The sequence below is a fragment of the Cebus imitator genome, unplaced genomic scaffold, assembly GCF_001604975.1.
Source record: "Cebus imitator isolate Cc_AM_T3 unplaced genomic scaffold, Cebus_imitator-1.0 Scaffold332, whole genome shotgun sequence".
NCBI classification, from domain to species: domain Eukaryota; kingdom Metazoa; phylum Chordata; class Mammalia; order Primates; family Cebidae; genus Cebus; species Cebus imitator.
In genome coordinates, this window is record NW_016107647.1 from 334420 (window position 1) to 358139 (window position 23720).

At 53.1% G+C, this 23720-nt stretch overlaps 1 protein-coding gene across 4 annotated transcripts in view; it reads right to left on the bottom strand.

Moving 5' to 3' along the window:
- The window catches only part of NUP210 (nucleoporin 210), a 106355-nt gene that overhangs the window by 15822 nt on the left and 66813 nt on the right, over positions 1-23720 (bottom strand). For 3 of the 4 annotated variants that reach the window (XM_017505021.2, XM_017505023.2, XM_037730141.1), the window contains 13 exons: positions 21696-21888; positions 21334-21440; positions 19834-19938; positions 19634-19735; positions 11235-11363; positions 10068-10195; positions 9820-9955; positions 8117-8179; positions 7737-7916; positions 5671-5751; positions 4652-4783; positions 3348-3506; positions 561-652 (listed from right to left, as the gene is read on the bottom strand). In XM_017505021.2, the coding sequence (XP_017360510.1) occupies positions 561-652; positions 3348-3506; positions 4652-4783; positions 5671-5751; positions 7737-7916; positions 8117-8179; positions 9820-9955; positions 10068-10195; positions 11235-11363; positions 19634-19735; positions 19834-19938; positions 21334-21440; positions 21696-21888 (1607 nt within the window). The remainder of the gene's footprint in view (positions 1-560; positions 653-3347; positions 3507-4651; positions 4784-5670; positions 5752-7736; positions 7917-8116; positions 8180-9819; positions 9956-10067; positions 10196-11234; positions 11364-19633; positions 19736-19833; positions 19939-21333; positions 21441-21695; positions 21889-23720) is intronic. The other variant, XM_037730140.1, reaches the window with a different exon arrangement.

A 23720-nucleotide genomic window follows, 5' to 3' on the forward strand; every position in this document is an offset into this window, starting at 1 on the left:
AAAAAAAAAAAAAAAAAAAAAAAAAAAAGCATCCCCTTGGAATCAAAGGTAGAAATTATGTTTGCAGACAGGCTTTAAACAGCTCTTCCCAAGTGTTACTGTGTGGCCCCGTTGTCTGGGGATCTCCTTAGAGTGCAGCTTCTCCCTGGGCAGGTCTGGGGTGGAGCCTGAGAGCTGTATCTCCTCCTCCCAGTGATGCTGATGCTTCTGGCTCATGGGCTACACCCCGAGTGGCAAGTCTTGAAAACACAGAGGCATCTGAAACACAACACTTCTAAGCTGGTGCTTTTTTCCCTTTTAAAAATTGAATTTTAGTAGCTAGCATGAAAATGTTTCTAGGCTACAGGGAGGAAAAGGAGTCTCATGGTGAGAAGTGGTTTTAAGAAGCAGAGAAGCTCCACAGAGAAGAGAAGGAACAGGCAGAGGCCTCACCCATTCAAAGCACAGCACGAGAAAACCTCCCTGAAAACACCCATGTCTCCTGACAGTGTTGACACACAGGCTGTCAGATGCAAGCACAGCCTCATAGCTTTGCTGGAAACAAGAGTTGAGTCACGTACCTGTTTGTCTGCAGCTTTATATATGAGTTGGGTGACATTAATATTTGTTCTGCTTCTACTTCAGGGTTGAGCAGCTGCAGCTTCTCAAACACCTGCAAGAGAGGGCAAGTTTCACTTCCGATGGGGCACTGGAGTCACCTCCAGGCCAGGTGTCTGCTTCTATCCTAGCATCAAGAACTGAGGAGGGGAGCAGAGATGAGAAAAGCAGCCTTCTTGCCTGTCAGGACACTGGTGGCATGATGGGAAGGGCTGACCTTTAAGAGGCCAAAGGTGTAGCCGGGTGCAGCAGCTCAGCCTAGGCAACACAGCAAACCCCCAGTCTCTACAAAATAATTTTAAGTCAGCCAGGGATGGTAGTGTGCAACTGTAGTCCTAGCTACTTGGGAGGCTAAGGCTTGCACTCCAGCCTCAGTGACAGAGACCCTATCTAAAAAAAAAAAAAAAAAAAAAAAGAGGCCAAAGGCAGGCAGGCTCATGTTCGTGCAGCCTAATGGAAGTTCCTTCAGGGAGCCTGGAAACACAGGCCTCTCCCTCTGTACCCAGTGAAAGAGAACTTTACCTGCCAGGACGCGAGCTCAGAGGGGTAGCACGCACAACTCCAGTGCTGGGGTCTTGCTCAGGATAACTCTGCCAGGACTGAGCCTGGGCAAGGAGCCACCTAACTGCTCCTTCCTCTCACAGAGACATCTTGTTCCTCACTACCACCGACTCAGAACACCCTGTTCCACCTCTCAGGCCCCTCTGGCTACGTTCTTGCAGGATCCACACAGACACATGCAGGGGCCTGGCGAGGAGCTCAGTCTAACAGATGATCAGCCTCATGATGTCGGCTCAGATCTGATCCTGGGAAGCCCAGGTGCTCTGAGGCCCTGGTGGCTCCTCAAGCCCATGGCCACGACACCTACGTGAGAACTCCAGACCTCTTCTCTGCAAGACTTCAGATGTGTCCACCATCTGTATAGGTCCCCTCTCTAAGGCCCCTTGGGGCTGTTGCCTCCTTGGCCTCCCAGCCTGACCCAGAGGCAGTCACTCACTGGCAGGTAAAGCTGTACCCTGAGCTCCCCACTGGCCTCTGAGCAGATCAGCTGGATGCGCCTCGGGACAGAGCCCTGGGCCTATGGCCGATATCATTAGATCTGATGGGTAAGTCTCCAAATGAAACTGGCCTGATTCTGTTCCTCCCAGCTCCTCTGTGCTCTGTCCGCATAAGCCTAGATTTCCTTGTGTGTAACATGGTCCACAACTAACCTCCTCTCCATGCCTGTCTTGAGAGTTGTGGGGTCCATATGAGGTGCTGGGAGGGACAGCACTTCCCAAATGGTGAGAAACAACAGGGAGTAGTGGGGCCTGTGGCAAACTGGAGAGCGCATCTCTAATAGAGTTGAGGTTGCTTCTCATCATCTGCTGATTTTGCTGTGGCAGACACTGTATCTTTAGGACACACTGCATCTTAGATTTTTACGTAGAATCTTCCTCTCTTTACATGACAGCAAGTAAAAGCTGTCTCAAAGGCCTGGATGAGCCAAATAAAACACATGTGTAGGCTGGATCCAAATTCCCTAGTTTCTGATTTACTCAAACTCCACCTGCTGTCACATAGGAAAATAGAGGCACAGAGCTGTTAAGTGACCCAACTGAGATCACAGAATTTAGAAGCTGCAAAGCCCTGACTTTAATTCCAAGATAGGCTCCAGAACTTACTTCCTTCTAACAAAGAAAAACATGTATTTGGTGTGTGTAGGGGTGTTGTGTGTATCTCTATGTGTGTCTGTATATATGTGTATGTACACATATGTGTCTCCATGTATGTCCATGTATAATGTGTGTGTGCAGGCAGGGGTGAGGGGTTGGCAAATAGGTGGGTTTTTGGTTTTTGTGGGTGTTTCTTTATTGAAAAATTTGCTTCTTTTCACCGATCAGGCACGTGCTTGAGTTAGACAGTTTATTTCTTCTTGAGGCAGAGACAGTTTCTTATCTCAGGACATGTGGGGGATATTTTTTGTTTTTCTTCACAGCTTAGGAGGACCCAGGGGGTTACTGAGGTCCAAAGGAGCAGAATGAAGCCCTTGAAGACAAAAATGCTCTTCAGAGCCAACTTGCCAAGTCCCCACCTTGCAGAGGGGCCCAGAGGGGCAGGAACTCATCCAGAGCCCATCCTGTAAGTAGCAGGGACAGGCTGGACACAGACCCAGGGCTGTACCCCAGGCAGAAGAGCCACTGGACTCAGTCCTGACCCCATGGCTCTGAATAAGGCCCTTCCCTCTCTGAGGCTGTTTTCCAAATGCAGACAGGCCTGTTTCCCCAGGCCTCTTGAGACCACCCCTCACTCACCCTGTGACCTTGACCCTCCCTGCCTCAGGGGCATCATCAGCAGGTGGCAGCCCCTGCCCCGCCCTGCCCCACAGGCTTCACCTGAGGGCCAGAGGTGGCAATACTGAAAAGCGTGCAAGGGCACCCCAGCCTCTGTTGGGTGCTCTATGCATGTTAAATAAACACAGATAATTAAATTAACGGCTACTCAGACACAGTGAGCCCCAAGCTCAGAATTCTTTGCTCTTTTTGCCACAGATCAAGTGAGTTCCCACCGCCAGGTCTTTGCCAGCCTCTCCCATCCTGTGAAGCCTTCACTTGGCCCCAGCTCTGGGCTCCAACAGCACCAGTCACACCCGGACCCTCACCCCACTGCGATGGGCCACTGTCACCCCCACAAACTGAGAGCTTCTCAGGCCTCCCCCAGTTCCTGCCCACTTCCCCTCCCCCTGCCCTGTTGCCTGTCCACCTGCCTACCTGGACTTGGATCTCATCCGAGAGTTCTCTGGCCAGGCCATACAGCTGCCCTGAGGTGGGGTCCACAGCCTTGACCACTACCCTCAGCCCGGTCCGGCCTTTTACCCGGCCAAGCACGTTCATGGCAAAGTTGTACTGTGATGGGAGTCGGATCAACGCCTGGGAAGACATCAAACACGTTTTCAGGGGTGAGGCCCGGGTCTCTGTGTCCTCAAAAAGGTAGAGCTGGACAGCAGCCCCAGATCCCCCAGCCCTCCAGTCCTGGCAGCTATAGGCCTGTTCTCAAGGGCCCTGCCTTCCTGCCTGGGTTGGGTTTGCTGACCCCAGAGCTGTGCAGACATGGCTTCCCCAGCATGGGCACATGGGCCCTGCCCTGCCTGCATCGCATGATGTGCACAGATGTGTCTGAAAAACACTAGGCCCACCCACATAAGCCAGGGATCTTCATGACAGGATGTCCCTCAGCCTTCAGTGCGTGTAGGTCACCTAGAGCTATGCTGGGTTTTGCAGTGTGTCCCCACAGACTGCTCTGTTTTGGGATATCTGTTAATAAGTCTCATTGCCTGTGCTCCATGGGAGCAATCTGGGGGAGCTCCCAGCCACCAGGGACAGGACCCTGTTCCCACTGGGTAGGGTGGGGAGGCATTCATCCTATACTAGATGAGCTTCGGGTACCCTCTTTCCATGCCTCCATCCCCACTGTCCCTGGATCAGACAGGAAGTAACCTTTCAAGCCACCATCTGCTTGAGTCCTGTGTGCCCAAGGCCCACCTGGGTTTGAGTCTGGAGTGGCAGGGGCGGGTGCCCAGTCCCATTTCCCCACTGGCTTGCTTGGCAACCCTGGGCAAGTCCCTTCCTGTTTCTAGCCTCAGTTAACACAAAAAGGGACTTGGTAGGTTCTCCACGGCACCTTCCAGCTCTGACATCTCAGGAGGAGCCAGGGCCCCTCGCTGGGCTAAGGGAAGGGGAGTTTGGCCTCTGGGATAAACCAGGAGACACCAAGGGCTACAAGGCATCATCTCAGAAAATGGTCAGAAGCTGCAGACTCTGATCTCTCAGGACTTCTGTGACTTCCCCACACGACCACTTCTGTTAGGAGAGCTACCTACTCACCCCATCTGCGTGGTTAGCGCTTGGGACAAGGAAGTCCCGATGAGCCTCGGGAGAGGGCAGAAAGTGGGAGGGCCTCTGTGGGTGTGAGGGTGGGGACTTCCTCTGAGACAATGTGGTGGGAACCCTCTCTGCCCCTCAGGGTGCTGGTCTGGGATGGGGTGGGGGTGGGCTCTGGGCAGGTGGTTACCTACCTCATGGTGCCACCCTCGGAGATCCAGGACATCCCTCTTGGTGACAGACCAGTGGAAGGTCAGGCCTGGCACGGCATTGCCAAAGGAGAAAGGGTTCTGGTGGTTGGTGATGCCGGTGACATAGACAGGCATCTAGGAGAAGTCAGGCCTGGTGACTAGTGGGTCCCAGCACTGGGAATGTCCCCAGAAGCTCTGCTGCCTCCTTCAAGCAGTGGAGCTGTACCCAATTCTTCCCCAACCAGAGAAGGGCACGGCACAGGTTCGGGGGTTTGGATGAAATACCAAATGAGCAAACCAGAGGCGGGACTGTTTTCCCCACGTGGCCCTCCCCTGTAGCGGGCTGCGCCTCCGCATGGCCGAGACTCATCCCTGGAGCTCTAGGAGGCTGGGGGTTCCCCAGCAGCACAGCTCGTGCTGCCCCACACTGCTGGTTCCTCCGGGACCCTCTCTCCTAATTGAGCCGGGGTCTCTGCTCACAAGGCACACGTAGGTGGAGTGCCTGGCTCCTTCAGTCTCTATTTGCCAAGTTAGCCTGAGGGCACAGGTGGAACCAAGACAGCAAAAGGCCACAGCAGGTACTGTGCCAGGCTGCCCAGTCCACTCCCAGTGCCACTACTTCCTAGCTGTGTGGCCCTGGGCACGGGTCTTAAGCTTTCTGTGTGTTCAATTGCTCATCTGTGACATGATAAGGGGATGGTTCTGACACCAGCCTCCCAGGGCTATTATGAACACCAAACGGATTAATGTCTAAGACAGCACGGAGTGGAACAAGTGCCATAGTCACTGTGCTCCTGTTAGGAGCCTGGTGCTATTGGGAAGGTGACAGGCTAGCAGGAAGCAGGCCTTCATCAGTGACTGCCAGAGAGCAACAAAGGGTGTCTCCCTGGATGGGGACAGGTGGGAAATAGGCATAGCACCCCTAGATACCCAGGCCAAGCAGATGGAGGAGGTGGAGAAGCGCTCTATTCCAGCAGTGGCTCTTTAGGAACCAGGATTCAGGGCCCAGGAGATCCCCTCACCTGAGTGCCCGTCCTCATCCGCGTGATGGGGGCGCGGATCCTCACAGCCCGTAGCAGCAGCACCTCTACCTGCACGAGGTCCTGGGGAAAGAGCATGGTGGTCAGGTGCAGGGCACGGGGATGCTGTCCTAGCCCCAGATGTTTCAGGAAGGGACACCTCTAGGGAACGAGGCTGTGGCTCAGAGTCCGTGGTGAGGAGGCCCCTCGGGATGCCTAGCACCATGCTCCTCTGCCCAGGGAGGCCTGGCTTTGTGGCCGCCTCACCCCACATGGGCCAGCCAGTCCCAGCCCGATCCCCTGAGGCCGCTGCCCTGTCTGATCCAGCTGTTTCAGGTCAGTACTGCAGACCTGGGGCCAGGGACTGGTGCCTGCTTTTCCTTAGGCCCAGTGGCCCTCACATGACAGGTCTCCAGACCCTCCCAACCCCAAATCCAGCCTGCCTGTCTCTGACTGAGCAGGGTACAGGGACAAATGCAGGAGCGCTGTAGAGTCTGATCAGACCTTACAATCTCCTTCATTCTGAACTCCACACTCCTATTAATCTGGCCAAAGACTAACTGGCTTCTTCCTAGTGCTGCTGAGTCACGCTGAACTGAGGCTGTTAAAACCCTTAGGCCCTTTGACATGTGCTCATGCTGAGCCCACCTTATGAGCCTCATGACTTGGGCTAATGCTTGGTACATAGTAGGTGCTTGATAAGCACTCATTCCCCTCCTTTCACTCATCCTTCTGTTCCATCTCCTTCTGTTAGTCCTGGCCTACCCCGTGGCCTTGGGGTGCTTGTTGTGTGACCTGGATTGGACAGATGGAACTGGAAGCATCTGACCAGAGTCACATTCCAGACGTGGACAAGGGGGTCACAGATGACGCCCCAGCCTGCCTGGGCTAAAGAAGATGCCTTTCAGATAGGGCTGGTGGTGCAGCCCCTCTACCTGCCAAGGACCACTGGGGCCTTTCCCTAGTACCTCCCCAACCTGCCAGATGGGGGACCTAGAGGGGAGGGTGCCCACCCAGCAAGGTTAGACCACAAAGACAAGGAATATGAAGGGCCCCTCTGGTTGAATTTCTAGCCAGCTGCCCTTTATCTACACCCTCAGGAGGAAAAAAATTGGCCAGTTCCTGAGACCGCAATCCTCTTTAGAGAAAAAAAACAGAGGGCCTCCTGTGGTCCTGAATATGATGCTCCAGGAAGCCCATCTGAACCCTGCCCCATCCCCAGGATAGGTTTTAACGTCCCTAAGCTTTCTCTGTCTTCAGAAATGACACACTGGGAAAAGGAGTAAATCAATGAATTCAATGATGGATCAAAGTCAGTCTCTGAGAACAAGGACTTCCCTGCATCCCCTCTAGGGCGGTGTGCTCGCCAGCTCCGGGGGTGCTGTGTTTACAGGCTCTGAACTCAGGAGTGCACACACTGCATCCAGGGGACCTAGTTCTCATGAGGAATGGGATAACTGACTCTGAAGTAGGTTTCTGTCCACAGTTGCATTACACATCACAGAAGGCTCTTCTTACAGACCAGGTTTCTGGCGCAGCTGTGAGCAGAACCCCAAAGCAGCCTTCCCTGAGATGTTTCTGCAAGTCACTGCTGGCGAAGGAGGTCAAGGAAAATGCAAGGGCCCTGATTTTAGCCCTAATCCTCAAGAGGAGTCAAAGAGATGAAGGCAAAGTGCTCAGAGCAGCATTTGCCCTCACCACGATTGCCATCATCCTCCATTGGAAGGACCCTTTGGGACGGGGCGGTGCGGGGGAGGTTGCCGAATACCGTCCTGTAAGGAGCAGCGGGAAGGACTAGGAGACTCAGCCTGGAGAACAGCAACCTCTGGGGGTCTGGGGGCTCCCATATTGGCAGGGCTGTCTTGCATCGGGGTCCTTGGCAGGGACTGCACACCCAGGAGGCAGAGGCAGCACCCTTACAGAGGGGTTGTCCTCAGAGGTAGAATCCAAACACAGTAAAGAGGCTTCTGTCCCAGGCACAGCTGTCCGGGGAAGCAGTGGGCCCATCACCAGAGCTGGCCGTCCCAGGGGGTTTGGATAGTGCCAGTCTCCAATAGCACTTCTGTTACCTGAGAGATGATGACCACCTTGCCGGTCTCTGCATCCACTGCCTGCACGAGCCCCGATACAGTGCCATTTCCGACAGCAAGGCCTCGTACCAGCCCGGCAGCGCTCACCAGCGCAACGCTCTCGTTGCTGATGGAGAAAAGGATGTTGGACTGAGGCTGGGGGCCTCCCTCGGAAGTGACCTGAGCAGGGAGGGAACAGGGACGCATCAGTGCCTGTCATGCCAGGCAGCCTGCATCTCCCACTAGGAGAGCCAGGGCCCCCAGTGCAGGCAGCTTCTGCCTTCTCCCAGTCACTGCATGCAGGGCCAGAGGTGGCGTGCCTGGAACCAGGTGGTGGCCTGCACTGGGGCTGGAGCAGGACATGGCCTCTTGGCTCTTACCTGCATTGTAGCCCCGATAAGCAGTGTCACCTTCCTGGGCATCAGCCTGAACGGGGGAAAGACCTGTGGGGAGACACAGGAGAGAAAGGACTGCTGTACCCCAAGCTTGCAGCATGAAGCATAACTTCCACGCTACATGTTTCATGAGAGAAAGACTTGGGGCATGGACATCCACCCCTCTGTGAGCAGTGACCAGCAGGGCCCAGGGTCCCAGGCCAATGCTGGGGGCTGTCTCTCAGCCATTGGTCGAGGCTCCCTGGTTCTCTGGGGTTTGTTCTGCTGTTTGTGACTGTGCTTCACTTTCCCTAGATGATAAATCCCACAAGCTTGGAGGGAAGGCAGCTGAGCCATCCCCTCAGAGCAGCGGTTCTCAGTGTGTGGTCGCTGTCCAGCAATGTCAGCAGCACCTGGGGACACATTAGCAATGCATACCCTCCAGCCACCTGGCCTACACAGCCAGAGGTGGCCCCACTGTCTGCATCCTAGCATGCTCTCCGGGTTAGCCTGGGAGGAGACCAGGGATGCCAGTGCCACTCTGTGGAGCAGGCAAAGCCCCCACCTCACCTGCTCCTCCTGTAACCTCTACAAGTGCCCACCTGGCAGGAGTAGGTGAGTGAGTGCAGGGTTGGCCAGGGTGCTATTTGTGCGGGAGTATCAGTCTCTGCAGCTATGCTACTGATGGGCAGAAACAGTGAAATCCCATCTTTACTAAAAATACAAAAAAATTAGCTGGGCTTGGTGGCGGGTGCCTGTAATCTTAGCTATTTAGGAGGCTGACGCAGAAGAATCCCTTGAACCCAGAAGGCAGAGGTTGCAATGAGCCAAGATTGCATCAATCACTGTACTCCAGCCTGGGCAACAAGAGCGAAACTCCATCTCCAAAAAAAAAAAAAAGAAAAGAAAAAGGAATGAATTTTTCATCACCAGGAGAAGACAGATATATATCCATCTAGAGACATAGATGGCACCCACCTGCTTTGAATCACAGATTAATGACGCTCACCAGCCCCCGCATGGCCCAGACACAGGGAGGATGCTTGCAGGGCTGATTTAACGTTGCTTTTGTGAATAGACTTGGAATGATGCCTTGGCCACAACTACTGTAGCCTGTGGCTACAGTAGGGCTCCTGTCACAACCTAACACCCCAAGACAGCCCCAGACCACATACAAAGCCAGTGCGGGGACCTCAGAGCTCCCCTCATCCAGGAATCACCTACTTCAGGAGTTCCCTTTATGACACCTCTGCTCGCACAGCCCCCATGATAGGCGCCCACTGCCCTCGGAGCACCTGTTCTAAGGCTCAGAGCCAATGGTTAAGGAGTTCTTCCACACATGAGCCAGTATCTGTCTAAGCTTCCGCCCAGTCAGTGCTTTCTGGGAATGGTCCTGATATGTCCCCTTGCCATGTGATGAGGCACAGCCCTTCTCTGAGCCACACAGTCCCCTCATGTCACAGAGGAAAAAGTAAAGTCACTTGGCCCCCTCCCTCCGGTTCTGCCAGTCTAATTTTGCTGCCTCCAAGATCCTGGAGCTAGTGACAGCTACCTTTTGATGAGCGAACATTGCTGGACACAGATTTTTATATGGCTTCTCCACAGTAGCTTTCTGAACTGTGACAAAAATTCCCAGCCTATCACTATACAGACACCTCCAACCCCCAGCACTGAGCAAATCCCACGTGGTGTGGGAAGAACCCTCTTACTTCAATCTGTTGTGGGGCTGAGGTGATTCTCTGTCCGGCTTTATCGGTCACACTTGCGGTTAAACTGGTCTGGCCAATGGCCATGCCGTGGACAAGAAATGTGGCGGTGTAGTTGTCAAGGGCTTCATCGAGTGCCCTGAAACAGAGGGAAGGGCTGGGACTTCTCTGAGACCAACCCGTGGGAAAAGCTGCAGCTGGGGTCAGCACAGTCTCTGAGGTGCCTTCCTCTGACCCCCAGGAGGACTCACACCAATGTGACGATCGGGGAGGCTGCTCGGAGCTTCAGGTCCATGAAGGGGAAGTATTTGGCCAGGAAGGGCTTCCTGTGCAAGTCCAGCACACGGATGTATGCCTTCACTGTCTTCCCAATCTCCACCTGCATCATGGGGACAGAGGTTCAAGGGTGGCCTCCAAAAGACCAATCCTACCATCTGTGGTGCCCCAGGACTTTCTGAGATGGCGTCACCAACCTCACCCCACAGACCTGGGAATCAGGAGAGTCACCCAGTTTGACCTCTGGACCATCAGCCAGTCAGCAAATGAAAATTGATGAGGGGAACCTTGGGGATACTTAGAGGCATAAATTCCACTCCCTACTCTTAAATAACTAATACACTAATTAGGGAGATAAGACACTGCTTAGAATAGCAGCATCCAGTAGAACCTCAATAAAGGCTCACTGATTGAACAGCTCACACCTGGTAGTGTTTAACACAGTAAGAACCTTAGGAAATGGGAGTCAGAAATATACAGTAAAGAAACAGACAATTAGCAAACAGCAGTGGAAATAAGGTTACAGGAGGAGTTTGTGAGGCAGGGTAGAGCATATTAGCTTCTTAAGGCACCTAAGCCGCCTGAACACTCCCATTTTAATTACCAGCCCTTCTATCCACTCAGGAACCTGACCACAACCCTATGGAAGCCCAGCTTCAGTCACCTCAGATATTTGGAGTAATAAAAATTCCCTATCGACGTGAAAGATAAACCGAGATCTCTTCCTTGGTCTCTTTTTTCAATGGCATTTGGCACAAGTGAGTTGTACTCATTTGCCACTGAAACCCAAGAACCCAAAACCTATATTCTGGGAAGAAAATCCACGCTCAGCAAGGCATGTGCCTGGCTGACTAATAACCTACACCAGCCAGAAGACATGAATTCTCAGGTCATGGCTAATTTAGAGGCAACTTCAAGCAGTTGCATGGGGATGTCACCTGGGATGAAGTCCCTTATTGAAAGGACTCTGCACCCTCCACAGGGAGCAAAGGAGATGGGAGACAGTTCTGCAAGCTTACAGGGGAGGGATGCAGACCCCAGGAGCAAAAGCAATGGTCATGGGGAACATTCCTCCCATAGCCACCTCCCTCCTAGTTCCTGCAGGTCAGCTGAGGGGGCCCCGTCAAGAAGCTTCCACTGACCTTGTCAACCACACGGATGTACAGCTCCTGAATGTCCGACACGTAAATGACAGCCTTGGCTGGGGCCGGGAAGACAAGGCACAAGTCATGGATCATGATGGTGGATGAGCCCGGGAGCAAAGGGTGCACCTGCAAGATCGGGGCGGGGGTAGAGGGGCGGGTACTGGGTTATGCGGCTGCAGGACCCTCCTCTTCTGCGGTCTGTGAGCAGTGCCTCGCCCTCAGCACCAGCCTATTACCTAATGGGATGCCAGTGGCAGAGCCCACCAGGCTAGCACTGGGAAGCAGTGGACGGGGAAATTCTACCCCAAATAGTGCCCTGCCCACCTCTAGGCATGAGCCCCACTGCTGGCCAGGGGATGGGCTTGGGATGTAACACGTTAATGCCGGGCTAGATCTCACAGAGCATCGATCTCCACTTTGCATATTTTACAAAGAAAGGAAAATGGAAGCTGCTCCAAGGGGGGCAATGAGCAGCTATGGGAGGCGCACCAACCTGAGGGCAGAGTGAGGATGCAGTCCCAGGATACCACATCCTGAGCTGGCCATCTGTCGCTGCAGCCCTTGTGAAACCACAGGTCAGGGGCTGGCAGAAATGAGGCAGATGCTTTCCATTAGCAGTTGCACAGGAAGTCCCAAACAGACTGACTTAACTGTAGGGGCTGGGAGTGGCCGGCAAAGCCACCCCAGGGTGAGCTCTGTACAGCTCGTGCATCTCACGCATCTTTGTGTCTCATCACAGCCCCAGCTCTGTGTGAAGCAGTGACTGCCAAGGCGTTGTGTGTGAATGAACAAATTCATTCACACACAACTAGTGTTTTCCAGCTTTTTCACTGCCAAAGACCCTTTTAACATTTATTTATTTTATTATTTTTAGAGGTAAGGTCTCACTCTGTCCCCAAGGCTGGAGTGCAGTGATGGGATCACAGCTCACTACAACCTCGAACTTCTGGGCTGAAGGCAAGAGCCCACCTTTTAATCCTTTTCTCTCTACCCACTTTTAGGAATTCTACCTTCAAGACTCTCTCCCCAAGAAAGTGCATCACAATCACTCTTTCATGCTGCAAAAGATAGGCATTCACACATGTACCGTGTCTGTTTACGATGGACTTCACACAGCTTGTCTTGCTGCTTAGGCGTGTGTTTCCCCCTGGAGGGGTCCTGGAGCTGGGCAGCCAGGGACAGGCCATGGAGCTGGTGGCTGAGTCCACCTGGTTGCCCCACTCCTCTATCTGGGCCTGGCTTTGTTGCTTGTTCTTTGTGGTCTCATATGCACGGGGTGGGGAGGAAGGGGTTTTAAAGTAAGCACTTCAGAGTTTGCAAAGCTAGAGTTTCAATATTAAGAACCTACTAAAAAATAATAAGAAGAAGAAGAGTAAGAATGAGGTTTCTGACTCAAAGGAGACAACCAAACAGGACCACATCACACCCAGGTGAAAACCCTTCAACAGCTGCCCAGTGCTCTGAGAATGAGCCCAAAGCCTTAGCATGCCCTGTAAAGTCTGGAATGGCCAGGCCCCTGCCTCTGCTCCAGATTCCACGCACATCACACTCCACCATGCTTATGCTTATGCTTATGCTTATGCTCCAGCCATGGGGGCCTTCTCTCCCACTCACACAGCCAGCTAGCTGCTACCTGCCTGCCTGCCTCCTGGCCTCACAGCCCACCTTAAAGACCTGGACTCTTTCCCCAGCCTCCACCTGCTGGCTCCAAGTCATCCTTCAGGCACAGGTCCAGGGCCCTTCCTCAGAACAGTCTTCCCTCATCCAGGTCAGCTCCTCCAGCGCCTCTGCTCCCTTTTCCAGGGGGCTGGACTTACTACATGCCATAAGTGTTGATGGCCCCACAGTGCACTTGGCCTTTCGCTCCAGGCTGTCCCCAGCACTCACTCCTCAGGACTCAGTCCCACATTTGGTACTGCCTAGCTCCCTATGCACGTCTTGAACGGATGAAGATCCAGGGCCGTTGCTCTAAGTAATTCTAGATAAGGTCATGGAATCTGATGCTGCAGCCAGTTCGGCTTTACAAGTAAAACCAGCTTTGATAAGACTCGGAAATTTTGAAAATCGCCTGCAAACCTCATGAATCTTCACTTATTTGGAAAGTGCTGATTCTGGTTCAACCTCTTCAATGTACAAATGAGGAAACTGGGGCCCAGATGATGGGACAGGGATGTGGTTTTGAAAAGGCAGAGCTGGGGATAGAACCAGATACCTCAACTCCCAGTTTAGGGTCCTCCCCCAACTCTCCACTTCCCAGGGGAATGGGGCTGGATGTCTCCTACAGCCAGAATGGAACTGGGGGACTGGGGAGGCAGAGAGTGGACAAAAGCGAAGGCCAAGCTGAGAAAGGCCCAGGCCCATGGCTGCTGGGGGCATGGAGGATCAATAAGCTGGCCTGAGCTGCACACACGACCCGTGTAATGAGTACATCAATACAGACAAAAGCATGTCTGGGTTATTCCACATAATGACTTACAGTAGATTAATAAAGATCCCAGAATGAACGTCATGCTTATACTCCAAAACAATAGCTTTGTGACTCAAGCCATCGCCACATGAGCCTGGTGTCAATATGGGCTGCGGAGCGGGGTCCAGGAACCATCAGGTCTCTGGTTTTGCTGGGGCTGATTCTCCCCAGGTTATTACATTTCTCTCAAAGAAAACTCAATGAAAAATTACAGAGAGTAATAACTTTGAGAACCCAAATTAAGGCTCCAACCTGAAACTCCTACAAAAGTTACTGTTGTCAGGAGTGGGCAGGAATTTCTTCAGAATGTGAAGAAATTCCATGGTACTCCGACTGCGGAACCCCACGCAGGGAAACACAGGGCAATGCAGAGAAGGGCTTTTTCTATTTTTCTTCTTCTTCTTCTTCAGAATAATCTTGCACATTTTAAACAAAGACATAAAATGGCAGTAGGGAAATCAATTGCTCTTCCACTTGATTTCCCAGGGGATGGACATCTGGCCATCATCTCAAAGCCTGGCCTGCCCCTCAGGCTGGTGCACAGTGGCTAAATGCACCCCACAGTGATGCTGTAATGGGGCATCCACCAGGCCACCCTGGAGGCTTGGTTAATGGAGGGCACTTGGCTGCTAGCTGGTGGCAGAGCGGGACCTGCACTCACTCCTAACTGCACTGTACATGCAGCTCACACCACACAGCTTCTCTGTGCATTCTGGACACACCTGCTTCCTGATTGACACATGGGAGAACGTTTGCAAGGAGAAGGAGGTGGTGGTTACCCATGCCCAAAATGAATTCTAATTTCTAAGTGTTGAAGGTGCCACTTAAGAACATCGTGAAACACTGAGCCAAGGGGAAAGTCCTGTCATCGAGTCAGAGATGACGAATGCGTCATTGCTCATTAAGACGCTGAGTGCAGCCAGAGGCAGCTCTGCGCACGTGGGGGCTGAAACTGTCACATACCTCAGAGCTTGCCAGGCCCCACGGCTCTGCCTGCATCATCTCAGCCCCCACTTCCTGGAGCCCTGATCACATTTTAGTCTTGTCCCTGACAGGTGGTGACTGCAGGGGAGAAGGGACCCTGCAGCTATTTCTGAACATCACCGGAGTCATCGGCTTCCATTTCCTGCAGGCTGTTTGTCAATGTCACGTGATGGGCCAGACAGTGGCATGTGAGTGTGCCCCTATTACCCACCCTCAAGGCCAGCAGGGAGGACCTAAGCTCACACGAAAATCACAGGTAGTGTGGCCCTGGCCTGGGCGCTGGATGACACTTCACACAGGGACGCGATCAGCTCAATGACCTTCCCGAGGGCGAGGGCTGGGGACGTGCACCACTGTCCACAGATCACTCTCAGGGAAACGGAGGATGCACCTGACTTCAGACCCCACAGCTGCCACCCACTTCCCCCTCATCCTGGATATGTGTCCTCGCCTGAACAAAGGCTCCATGACTGGCTGCACCTCAAAGGACCCAGGAGATGGAGAGACACAACTGCGGTTCACAGGACCCAGGAGATGGAGAGACATAGCCGCAGCTCATAGGAGCCGCCTCCAACCCTGCTTCATTCCCTCCTGAATCCGCAGCACCCCGCACAGCACAGCACCTGGCACACGATAGGCACTCCTGCATCACTGAGTGCACGAGTTAATGAAACGTGTAAAGCGCCTAGCAGTTTCCCTCCCCTGCTCTGGTCATCTCATGGGTTCTGCCTGGAGGACTTGTTTGAAATGTAAAGAATTGTTGAGAAGAAGGAAACCCTAGGTTTAAATAGGATAAACACGCCTATGTGCAAACCAGCCGAAAACAAAATAAAGACCCTAATAGAGCATTGTGGGGCTGTGTGAGCAGAATTCATCACAGCCCTGCAAAGCCCACACCCATTGTGTGGGCATAAAAACCTTCACAGGACCCCTGCTGTGTGAGCCCGAGAGCCCCTCAGAGATACTCCGAAGCCACACATGCCCACAAGCCATCCTTGCGTTCCAAATGTTTATCAATAAGAAGGAAAGAAACCCTTTCTGTGAGCTAACTGGGGAGTGCTGGGGGCTTATCTGTCTCTGTGTTGCTGCTCAGCAGCTGGAAAAAGCCACAGCCACACGTAGACATCCCTCAGAAACAGCCGCCTGCAACCATTTCTGAAGCAACCAGGACCTGCTGCTGACGTCACTGCTCCCTGGAAAATTCCTCCCCTAAGCTTCCGAAGAGACCAGAGGAACCAGGGCCTGATTTCCACTTGGAGTTGCGAGGATCTTTGGCATAAGCCCAAAATGAAGGGAGGCGAAGACCCCAGTGGGCAGGCTACCTCCATGTAAGGAAACTTCTGGACCAGAGCAGTTCACAAGGCCTGCTGTATGGGCTGCTGTTTGCCATAAGGGAGATTCGTTCCGGGTCCTGCCTGCAATTGGCACTCTGTGCCACTCAACTAGCCCAGGGGCCAGTCTATAATCCAGAGAGAGTGCCACAGCTCTCCTGTGGCCATCTGTAAAACAGAACTGCAGAGGCACTCTTAGAATTGCAGCATTTTAGGATTCAACAGGGGTTTAAAGGTCTCCCGGGGAGACTTGGCTCCCATGCTGGAAACCCACCTTGAGTCTTTAACACAAGCGTCCCAGCTTCTGCTCAAATGCCTCCAGAGACAGGGAGCTCACTAGAGACACAGCCTAGTCCATCACCGACCTCTAGGAACTCACAAGTCCACCCTCAAGGCTTGCAAAAAATGATAGGTGCAAGGTAAAGGTGAATGAGTAGGTGTCCCGGTTTCACTGGCACGGTACACATTTTCCCTAACCTTCTCGGTAATGAGGAAGTTTTTTATTAATATTGAAAAGTAAATAAAACAAGGCATATGTCAAGCAGCCAGAATTAAGATGTGAGGTTCTCCTCACTCGCATGGCTGGAAGAAAAGCTGGGGAATTATTCTTTCTTCTATGAGGGGATAAGAACGCTTAGGGGACACTGCCTGTGGTCTCAGGCTCTTCGCCTCCTCCAGTGTCCTCCAATCATATGCCTGTTCCCAGGTGCTGAGGGCATCCTGCCATCCAAGGGTCTGCCTCTGAGAAGAACAGGAACAGCGGGACTCCCTCACCCTCCCTGAGGGACGGGGCTGAGAAAGTGTCTTTTCTACAAGACAGCTGGAGACCAAGGTCAAACACTGAAGGAAGGTTTTCAAAAACACCCCAAACACCAAACAACAAAACTGAATTAGAAAACTTTTTAAACAAGGGGTGTTTCACACAAAAACTATTTTCTCTTGAAAATCAGAAGCTCTTGCCTCACAGGCGCACACCCCCACACATCAAAAACCAGCTGGAGGTGCCAGTTCTGCACGACAGTGTAAGGAGGCCACAGACCTCCCCATGAAACACATACACAGCCGTTCAGGGTCTCTGGGATGATTCCCAGGGCACCCAGCAAATGAAGAAGTGTTTATCCAAGAAAACCCACCAACACCTGGGAAGAACGACAAGGGCCTGCGGTGTCTGAAATAATATGCCCATCCTCCCTGACTCCTCACCCCCAGCGAAGGGTGGCTCTACTCCAGACTGGTTCCTCCAAGATCACAGGGCTCCCTCACACCCAGCTCTAGGAGGGGCAGTATGTCAACTTTTCTTATCATGCCCAGCTACTGCTTGCTGAGGCTGAATCCCAGGAAACTGGGCTGAGAAGTGGAGCCACCCAAACCCTTGTGGGATGGAGGCTCTGCCTTGGGTGCAGCTCTTGTCTTCCACCCAAACCCCATTTGTGGGATGGAGGCTCTGCCTTGGGTGCAGCACCCGTGAAAATACTGGGGTCCAGCCGCCCTTCCCTGGCTCATGGGGTGAGTTCCATGCAGAGAGAGGCCAGCCGAGGAACACTGGGGCGGTGGCCCCATTCACCAAGCACCCAGCTCCTAACATACAGGTGTCACCAGACAGAGATGCACCACTGTGACCAGCACCATAGCTCTGGCTCAGTTTGCCTGGGAAAGCAGCAGGCAGAAAACAGAAAGTGTGAGTCACTCCCGAAGGAACTGACTTCATGTGCAACACAGTTCGGAGAAGTTAAAGCCTAAGCGCACTCTCCAAAACAGTGGAGGTTGTGCTGAAAGGCACCTGGAAGGCAACAGAGTCCCAGGCAGTGTGGGCTACACTGAGCCGGCAAGTCTGCCAGAGGTAAACGGAAACAGAGACAGCTGGGAAGAGCTGTCCTGGGGTCAGAACAAAACTTAAACATCTAGGGAAAGGGTCCCTTCAAAGGATCCTAAATATGATTGGACTGGGTTGTGCAGGAATGTGTGCCCCAGGGAATTACTGAAGATGATGGAGCAATCAGCCACAATTGGTGGAGCTCAACAGTTGAGTGGTCAGTGAAAGTCCAGAAAAAGCCCTGCAAAGGCCACAATCACCCCACAGTGACAAACACATACCAAGGTATTGTCCCCTAAGTGCAATACCAGAGACTTCTTACTGGGGAAAAGGGGCGTGCGTGCGTGCGTGTGTGTGTGTGTGTGTGTGTGTGTGTTCGTTCAACAAAATAACATAGCCAGTTACTAAAGAAGGAAACAAGCAAAATAACAATAACAAGCTCCAGCGTGGGGATGGGGATCAGTACCCAGAGTTTCTACAGTACATTACCTAAAATGTCCAGTTTCCAACAATTATAGGACATGAAAAAACAAAAACAAAGACAGGAAAATGTGACCCATACTCCAGGAAGAAGGCGGTGACAGAAACTGTCTGTAAGGGCTGCCAGAGATCAGATTCACCAGGCAAAGCATTCCAAGCGAACAATGATGAAGGGAGTAAAGGAAGATTTGATAACAATGTCATAATCAAACAAAGAATATCAATAAAATCTTGAAGATGGACTGTGGCTTACGTTAGCAACATGAAAAAACAAAAAACTTAAAACAACATAATAAAAGCAGAAGAAGAATCCTTCCAGCCATGAGCACAGCTAAGTCAATACTTGCAAGAGTAGGGAGAGGGTCAAGAGAGAAACAAAGGAAAATAGAGAAAAGTGAGACATCTTTTAAAAGCAATGTTCTTTATGGCTGTTATAGTGCTCCTTGCGGAATAATATTTTAATTAAAGGACTGATTGAAAGGAAACCATTAGGTAACTAATAGTTTGTGGACATGGAATAAGAATCACAAAGCTTTCATGAGAATGACTGAAGTTATAGAATGAGTCAGAGAATCAAAGACCTTGCTAACTACAGCTGATGTGATTAAGTGCCAGCTTTTTTTTTTTTTTTTTTAGAGACAGGGTCTAGGTTTCTCACTTAGGTCTATTGTCCAGGCTGGAGGATGACCACTGCTCAATGCACCCCTCAACCTCCTGGGCTCAAGCGATCCTCCAGCCTCAGGTTCTTGTGTAGCTGGGACCACAGGCCTGTGCTACCACGCTCAGCTAATTTTTGTTTTTAAAGTCGGAGTCTCACTCTGCCACCCAGGCTGGAGTGTAATGGGGGGATCTCAGCTCACTGCAACCTCTGCCTCCCAGGTTCAAGCAATTCTCCTACCTCAGCCTCCCGAGTAGCTGGGTTTTAGACCCCCACCAACACGCCTGACTCATTTTTGTATTTTTAGTAGAGACAGGGTTTCACCATATTGGCCAGGCTAGTGGTGAACTCCTGACTTCATGGTCCGCCCACCTTGGCCTCCAAAAGTGCTGGGATTATAGGTGTGAGCCACTGCACATGGCCCCAGTTTTTTGATTTTTCTTTTTTTTTTTTTAGAGATGGGGGTCTCACTATATTATCCAGGCTGGTCTTAAATTCCTTGGCTCAAGTGATCCTCCTGCCTCCACTTCCCAAAGTTCTGGGATTCCAGTGTGAGCTATTGTACCCAACCAACTGCCAGCTTTTAAAATAATAAATTGATTAATCACAACAGCCCAGATGAGGAATGAAAACCAGCAGCGGGGACCGATGGCGCAAGCTTACCATGGCGACACCCCTGGCCTCCTGGTAGGCCACCTTGACAACATCTGCAGTGCTGGTGTTGAGGAAGAAGTAACCCGAGCCTTCCCTGACACGGAGCTCCGCCTGCAGGAGACAGATGCAGGAAGGGTTGGGCCACATGTGGGAGGGCAAGGGGTCCCCGGTGGGTCTCTTCCGGGAAGGTGACAGGGCAAGGGCTGTACCTGAACACCAGGGTGGTTGTAGATGGTCACCTCTTCTGGGCTCACCCTCACATCCTCCACCAGGATGAGCTCTATGGAGGCTGACACAGGCACCAGAGGGTCATGCTGAAGGGCAAGGGCAAGGCCATCAGATTCAGGAGGCCATGGTCAGGCTGCCCCTCAGGAAGAGCAGGTCCAAAGGCCCCAGGGCCTGGCCTTGCTCTTAGCCACATGCTCTGATATGCCCCTGGTGCTCCTGTGCCCAGCGGAAAGGCCACAGACCCTTTGAGGCCTCCCTTCAGCCTTCTGAGGTGAATGAGTTGCTGGCTCTTCCACTCCAGACCGAGGAGGGGGTTCACAGCAGTCCCGCTTAGAAGACGTCACCCCCCTGCCCCCCTGGGCCTCAGTGGTGAGCAACTCTCACACACGTCCTGCCTTTCAGGATCTCACAGCAAAGGGCCAGCTTTGGAGCGTGTGGCAGACACCAACACTGGGGTGGGGAATGGGGAGGCCACCAGTGGCTCAGGTCAGGCAGTGGGGGAGGGTCCCCTGGAAGAGTGGCCAAGGCTGGCTCATGAGATGATAAGGACAGCCCTCAACCCCTAGGGCGGCACGTGACCCATTGAGCTCTGCTTCCCATCACGTTATCACACAAGGGAGCCACCCAGATCTGAGGCCTCCAGAGGGTCACACGTTTGAGCACCTCCTTGGGGCCACAAGTGTGCCAGGCACTCAGAGTACAGCAACTGCCCACAGGGAGAAGTGAATCTAATGCATGGATGCAAGAGCCAACAGTGAGTTAATGACAGGAAGGTATGCAGTGTGGGTGACAAGGACAAGGAAGCTGTCTGCAACGGAGAGCAGCTCTCAGGGAGAAGAGATGGCAAGGGGAGGTAGCTGAGCGACTCAGCCATGGGGGGCGAAGTGGGGGTGTCAGGGCAAAGGGAGGAAGTTCAAAGTCCTGGGGGAATATGTTGGGGTGTTCAGGCATCAGGCAGGAGCCATGACGCTCTCCCACTCCTGATCAAGAGATTCCTGGTGCCAGTGAGGACTGAACCATCAGAGACAAGCACAGGTGTGCCCCTTCAGCGACCACCTCCCTCCAGGCTGGCCTCCCCAGTGCTGCCCCGTGGGGCCCCAGACTCTTCCAAAGCTTGCTCCCAGGAGGGCAACAGAAGCACCTCATCCTGGCATTTAGGGACCCTGGGAATCCGGCCCCACCTTCACCTTCCAGCCTGTACCTGCTGCTTCCACCTTATTCAAAACCTACATTTCCTCGTGGCCATACCTCCCATGAGGTGGCTGTCATTCAGGAAGGGCTATTCTTGAGAAGCCCTTCCCATTCCCACCTCCAGTGTACCTATTGGTCCCTCTCCTGGGGTTCCCAAGAGGCTGCGGTGGGGGAGCAGCAGTTGAGCAGACAGTGGCTCAAGACATTGTGACACCTGGTGGAATTTAAGCAGAAGTAGGAGGCTTGTCCCGCTACTCACGGCCCACCCACCACTGGGCCCTGGGAGATACCGGCTGTTTTGTTCTGGCAGCGCTGAGGTGGGACTCCTGGTAGCCAGTGGCGGTGGCAGTGATGGCTGTGGTTCCTGATGCCTCATGAACCAAAATGGCCTGCAAACCTGAGACCAGGAAGAGGGAAGCCACCGTTGGATGTCTGCCCCATCAGCACCCCTGAAGCAGCCCCTCCCTCCTTCTGCTTTGCAGTTTTGAATCTGAAAACAGACAACCGAGTGTGTTGAAACTATGTGGACTGTAAGAGTTAACAGGCCCTAAGTGCAGATAATTAAGCTCCCACAGGTGCTGGCCTGCCTTGGCAGGCTTCCTGGCTGGTCTCTGTTCTCCTGCCTGGATCATCGGGCTTGCGCCCAGCTCACCATGCAGCTTCTTTTGGCCACTCTCATCGTCCTGGGACACCAGCTGCATGGGCAGCTCAGGCTCGATGCTGGCCAACAGTGGCCTGGTGGACTCCCATTGGATGCTCAGAGAGCTGAAGTTGTCGAACCGGCGGCCCTCCTGGTCGTAGGCAGCCAGGTCAAGCAGCGGGTTGCGGTGGCTGGAGACTGGGACCTGCAGGAAACATAGGTTAGATGCTTCAGCCACACCCGGGACCAGACCCGGACACTGACCAAACAGTGCACCCTGAGGCTAGCAGCTGCTCTATGGGCTCCTGGGGGTGCTGGTGAAGGAATGGGATGAGCCAGAAAGCAATCCTCACTACTGCCACCCGCCATTAAGGTACCCCCATGGCCTGTCCAAACTGGCCTCTGGCTCCAGACCACAGCTCTCAACTGGAAATGAGAACCACTAGGGGGCCTTCGGCAAAGCTGGAAGCATTTCTGGCTGTCCCTACAGATGGGTCAGGGGGTTGCCACTGGTATCTAGTCGGGAGAGGTCCATGATGCTGCTGAAATACACGGGACAGCCTCCCCACAGGAACTGTCTGGCACCAAGTGTCAACAGTGCTGAAGTTGGGAACCCCCACCCTGACCTACTACCGTGGGCAGGATGCTTTCCTTCCCCTCTGCCCTCACCTTTCCAAACGATTGCCCTTCTCTGCCCAGGCACATATCAGTGCCTCTAGGATGGCGCCAATGCTGGTTTCACAGGAATGCAGATTCCAACACCTAAGATATCCCAGAGCCACCAGGTTTGGACAGCTCCTTTCAAAGTGGATTTCTTGCCGGATCCTTAAATGTCTCAGGGAAGTGACAGGTGTCATCCCCATGTGAAGGAAGCACAAGCTGAGGCCCAGGTAGGGAAAGGGGCTCATCCAAGGAGATTTGAGATGGGAGCTCCAGGCTGCAGGTCCAAATCCTGGATTCCCACCACTCTGCCGTGATCTCTCACTCCCCGAGCAGATTCTCCCCTTAGAAACTGGGCTGAATCAAGCCTCATTCCTGCGGGCCATTCCTTCCTTCTCTGACCACATGGCATGGGGGCAATGTGGGCAGGGCCACAAAGCAGAGGCCAAGTGTATCTGACCCCACAACTTGGATTGAGCCCCAACTCTACCTCTCAGTGCCCAGGCAAGTTATGAACTCCCTGAGCCTCAGTTTCTCCAGCTGTGACACACAAAGCACAACTGGGCCCACCTTCTAGGATGTAGATTTAAATATGGGGACTGCAAGGTCATTTTAGAGAGCCTTCCTACATTCAGGTAGGAAAGGGGACGGCCATGAGCATCATTCACACACAGGGCCAGTTTTCTATTTGGCGTGGGATGGCGGGGGTGGGTGTTGGGGGGTGGTCCCACAGGAAGAACTACCCTTCTCTAACCCTCTGGCTAAAAGTACCGAGGCACTTGCTCTGGCCAGTGAAATGGGACTTGTGGGAAGCTTCACGACAAGATCCTGACCTGCTACATTCTCTTTCTCTCCACTATGGCACCTGCCACGATCAACATGGTGGCTGCTCCACAGTCCACGTCTTGGGATGAAGATCACAAGGAAACAAAGCAGGGCCTCCCAGCCAACCAGAGAGGCTCATGCAGCATGGGCGGGAGATGAGCTTGTGCCACGTGAAGCTTAGGGATGTGGCCTTGTTTGCTGTGGCAGCCTGGCCAGGCCTAGCCTGCCTGACTGATACAGTCACTAAACACCCCACCTGTACCATGAGGGCCCCTCCCAACTCCTTATAGCTCTCTTGCCCCAAAAGAACACTTGATCCAAGCAGGCTACAAATTCTTAATGCATGCCCTGCTAAGAGCAGACCAGCACCATCAGCAGGCATGCAAAGGTCTCATCATTATTCATAATATAGGAGCTGGGAGTGTGGGCAGAGGCTGCAGGAGCCTATCCCAGGTGCTCCATGGCTCCCCTAGATGCAACTCTGGCTGGAAAACCAATGTTCCTCCAGGGATGGACACTGACACCTGCCAAGCACACTTACAAGCTGACTGG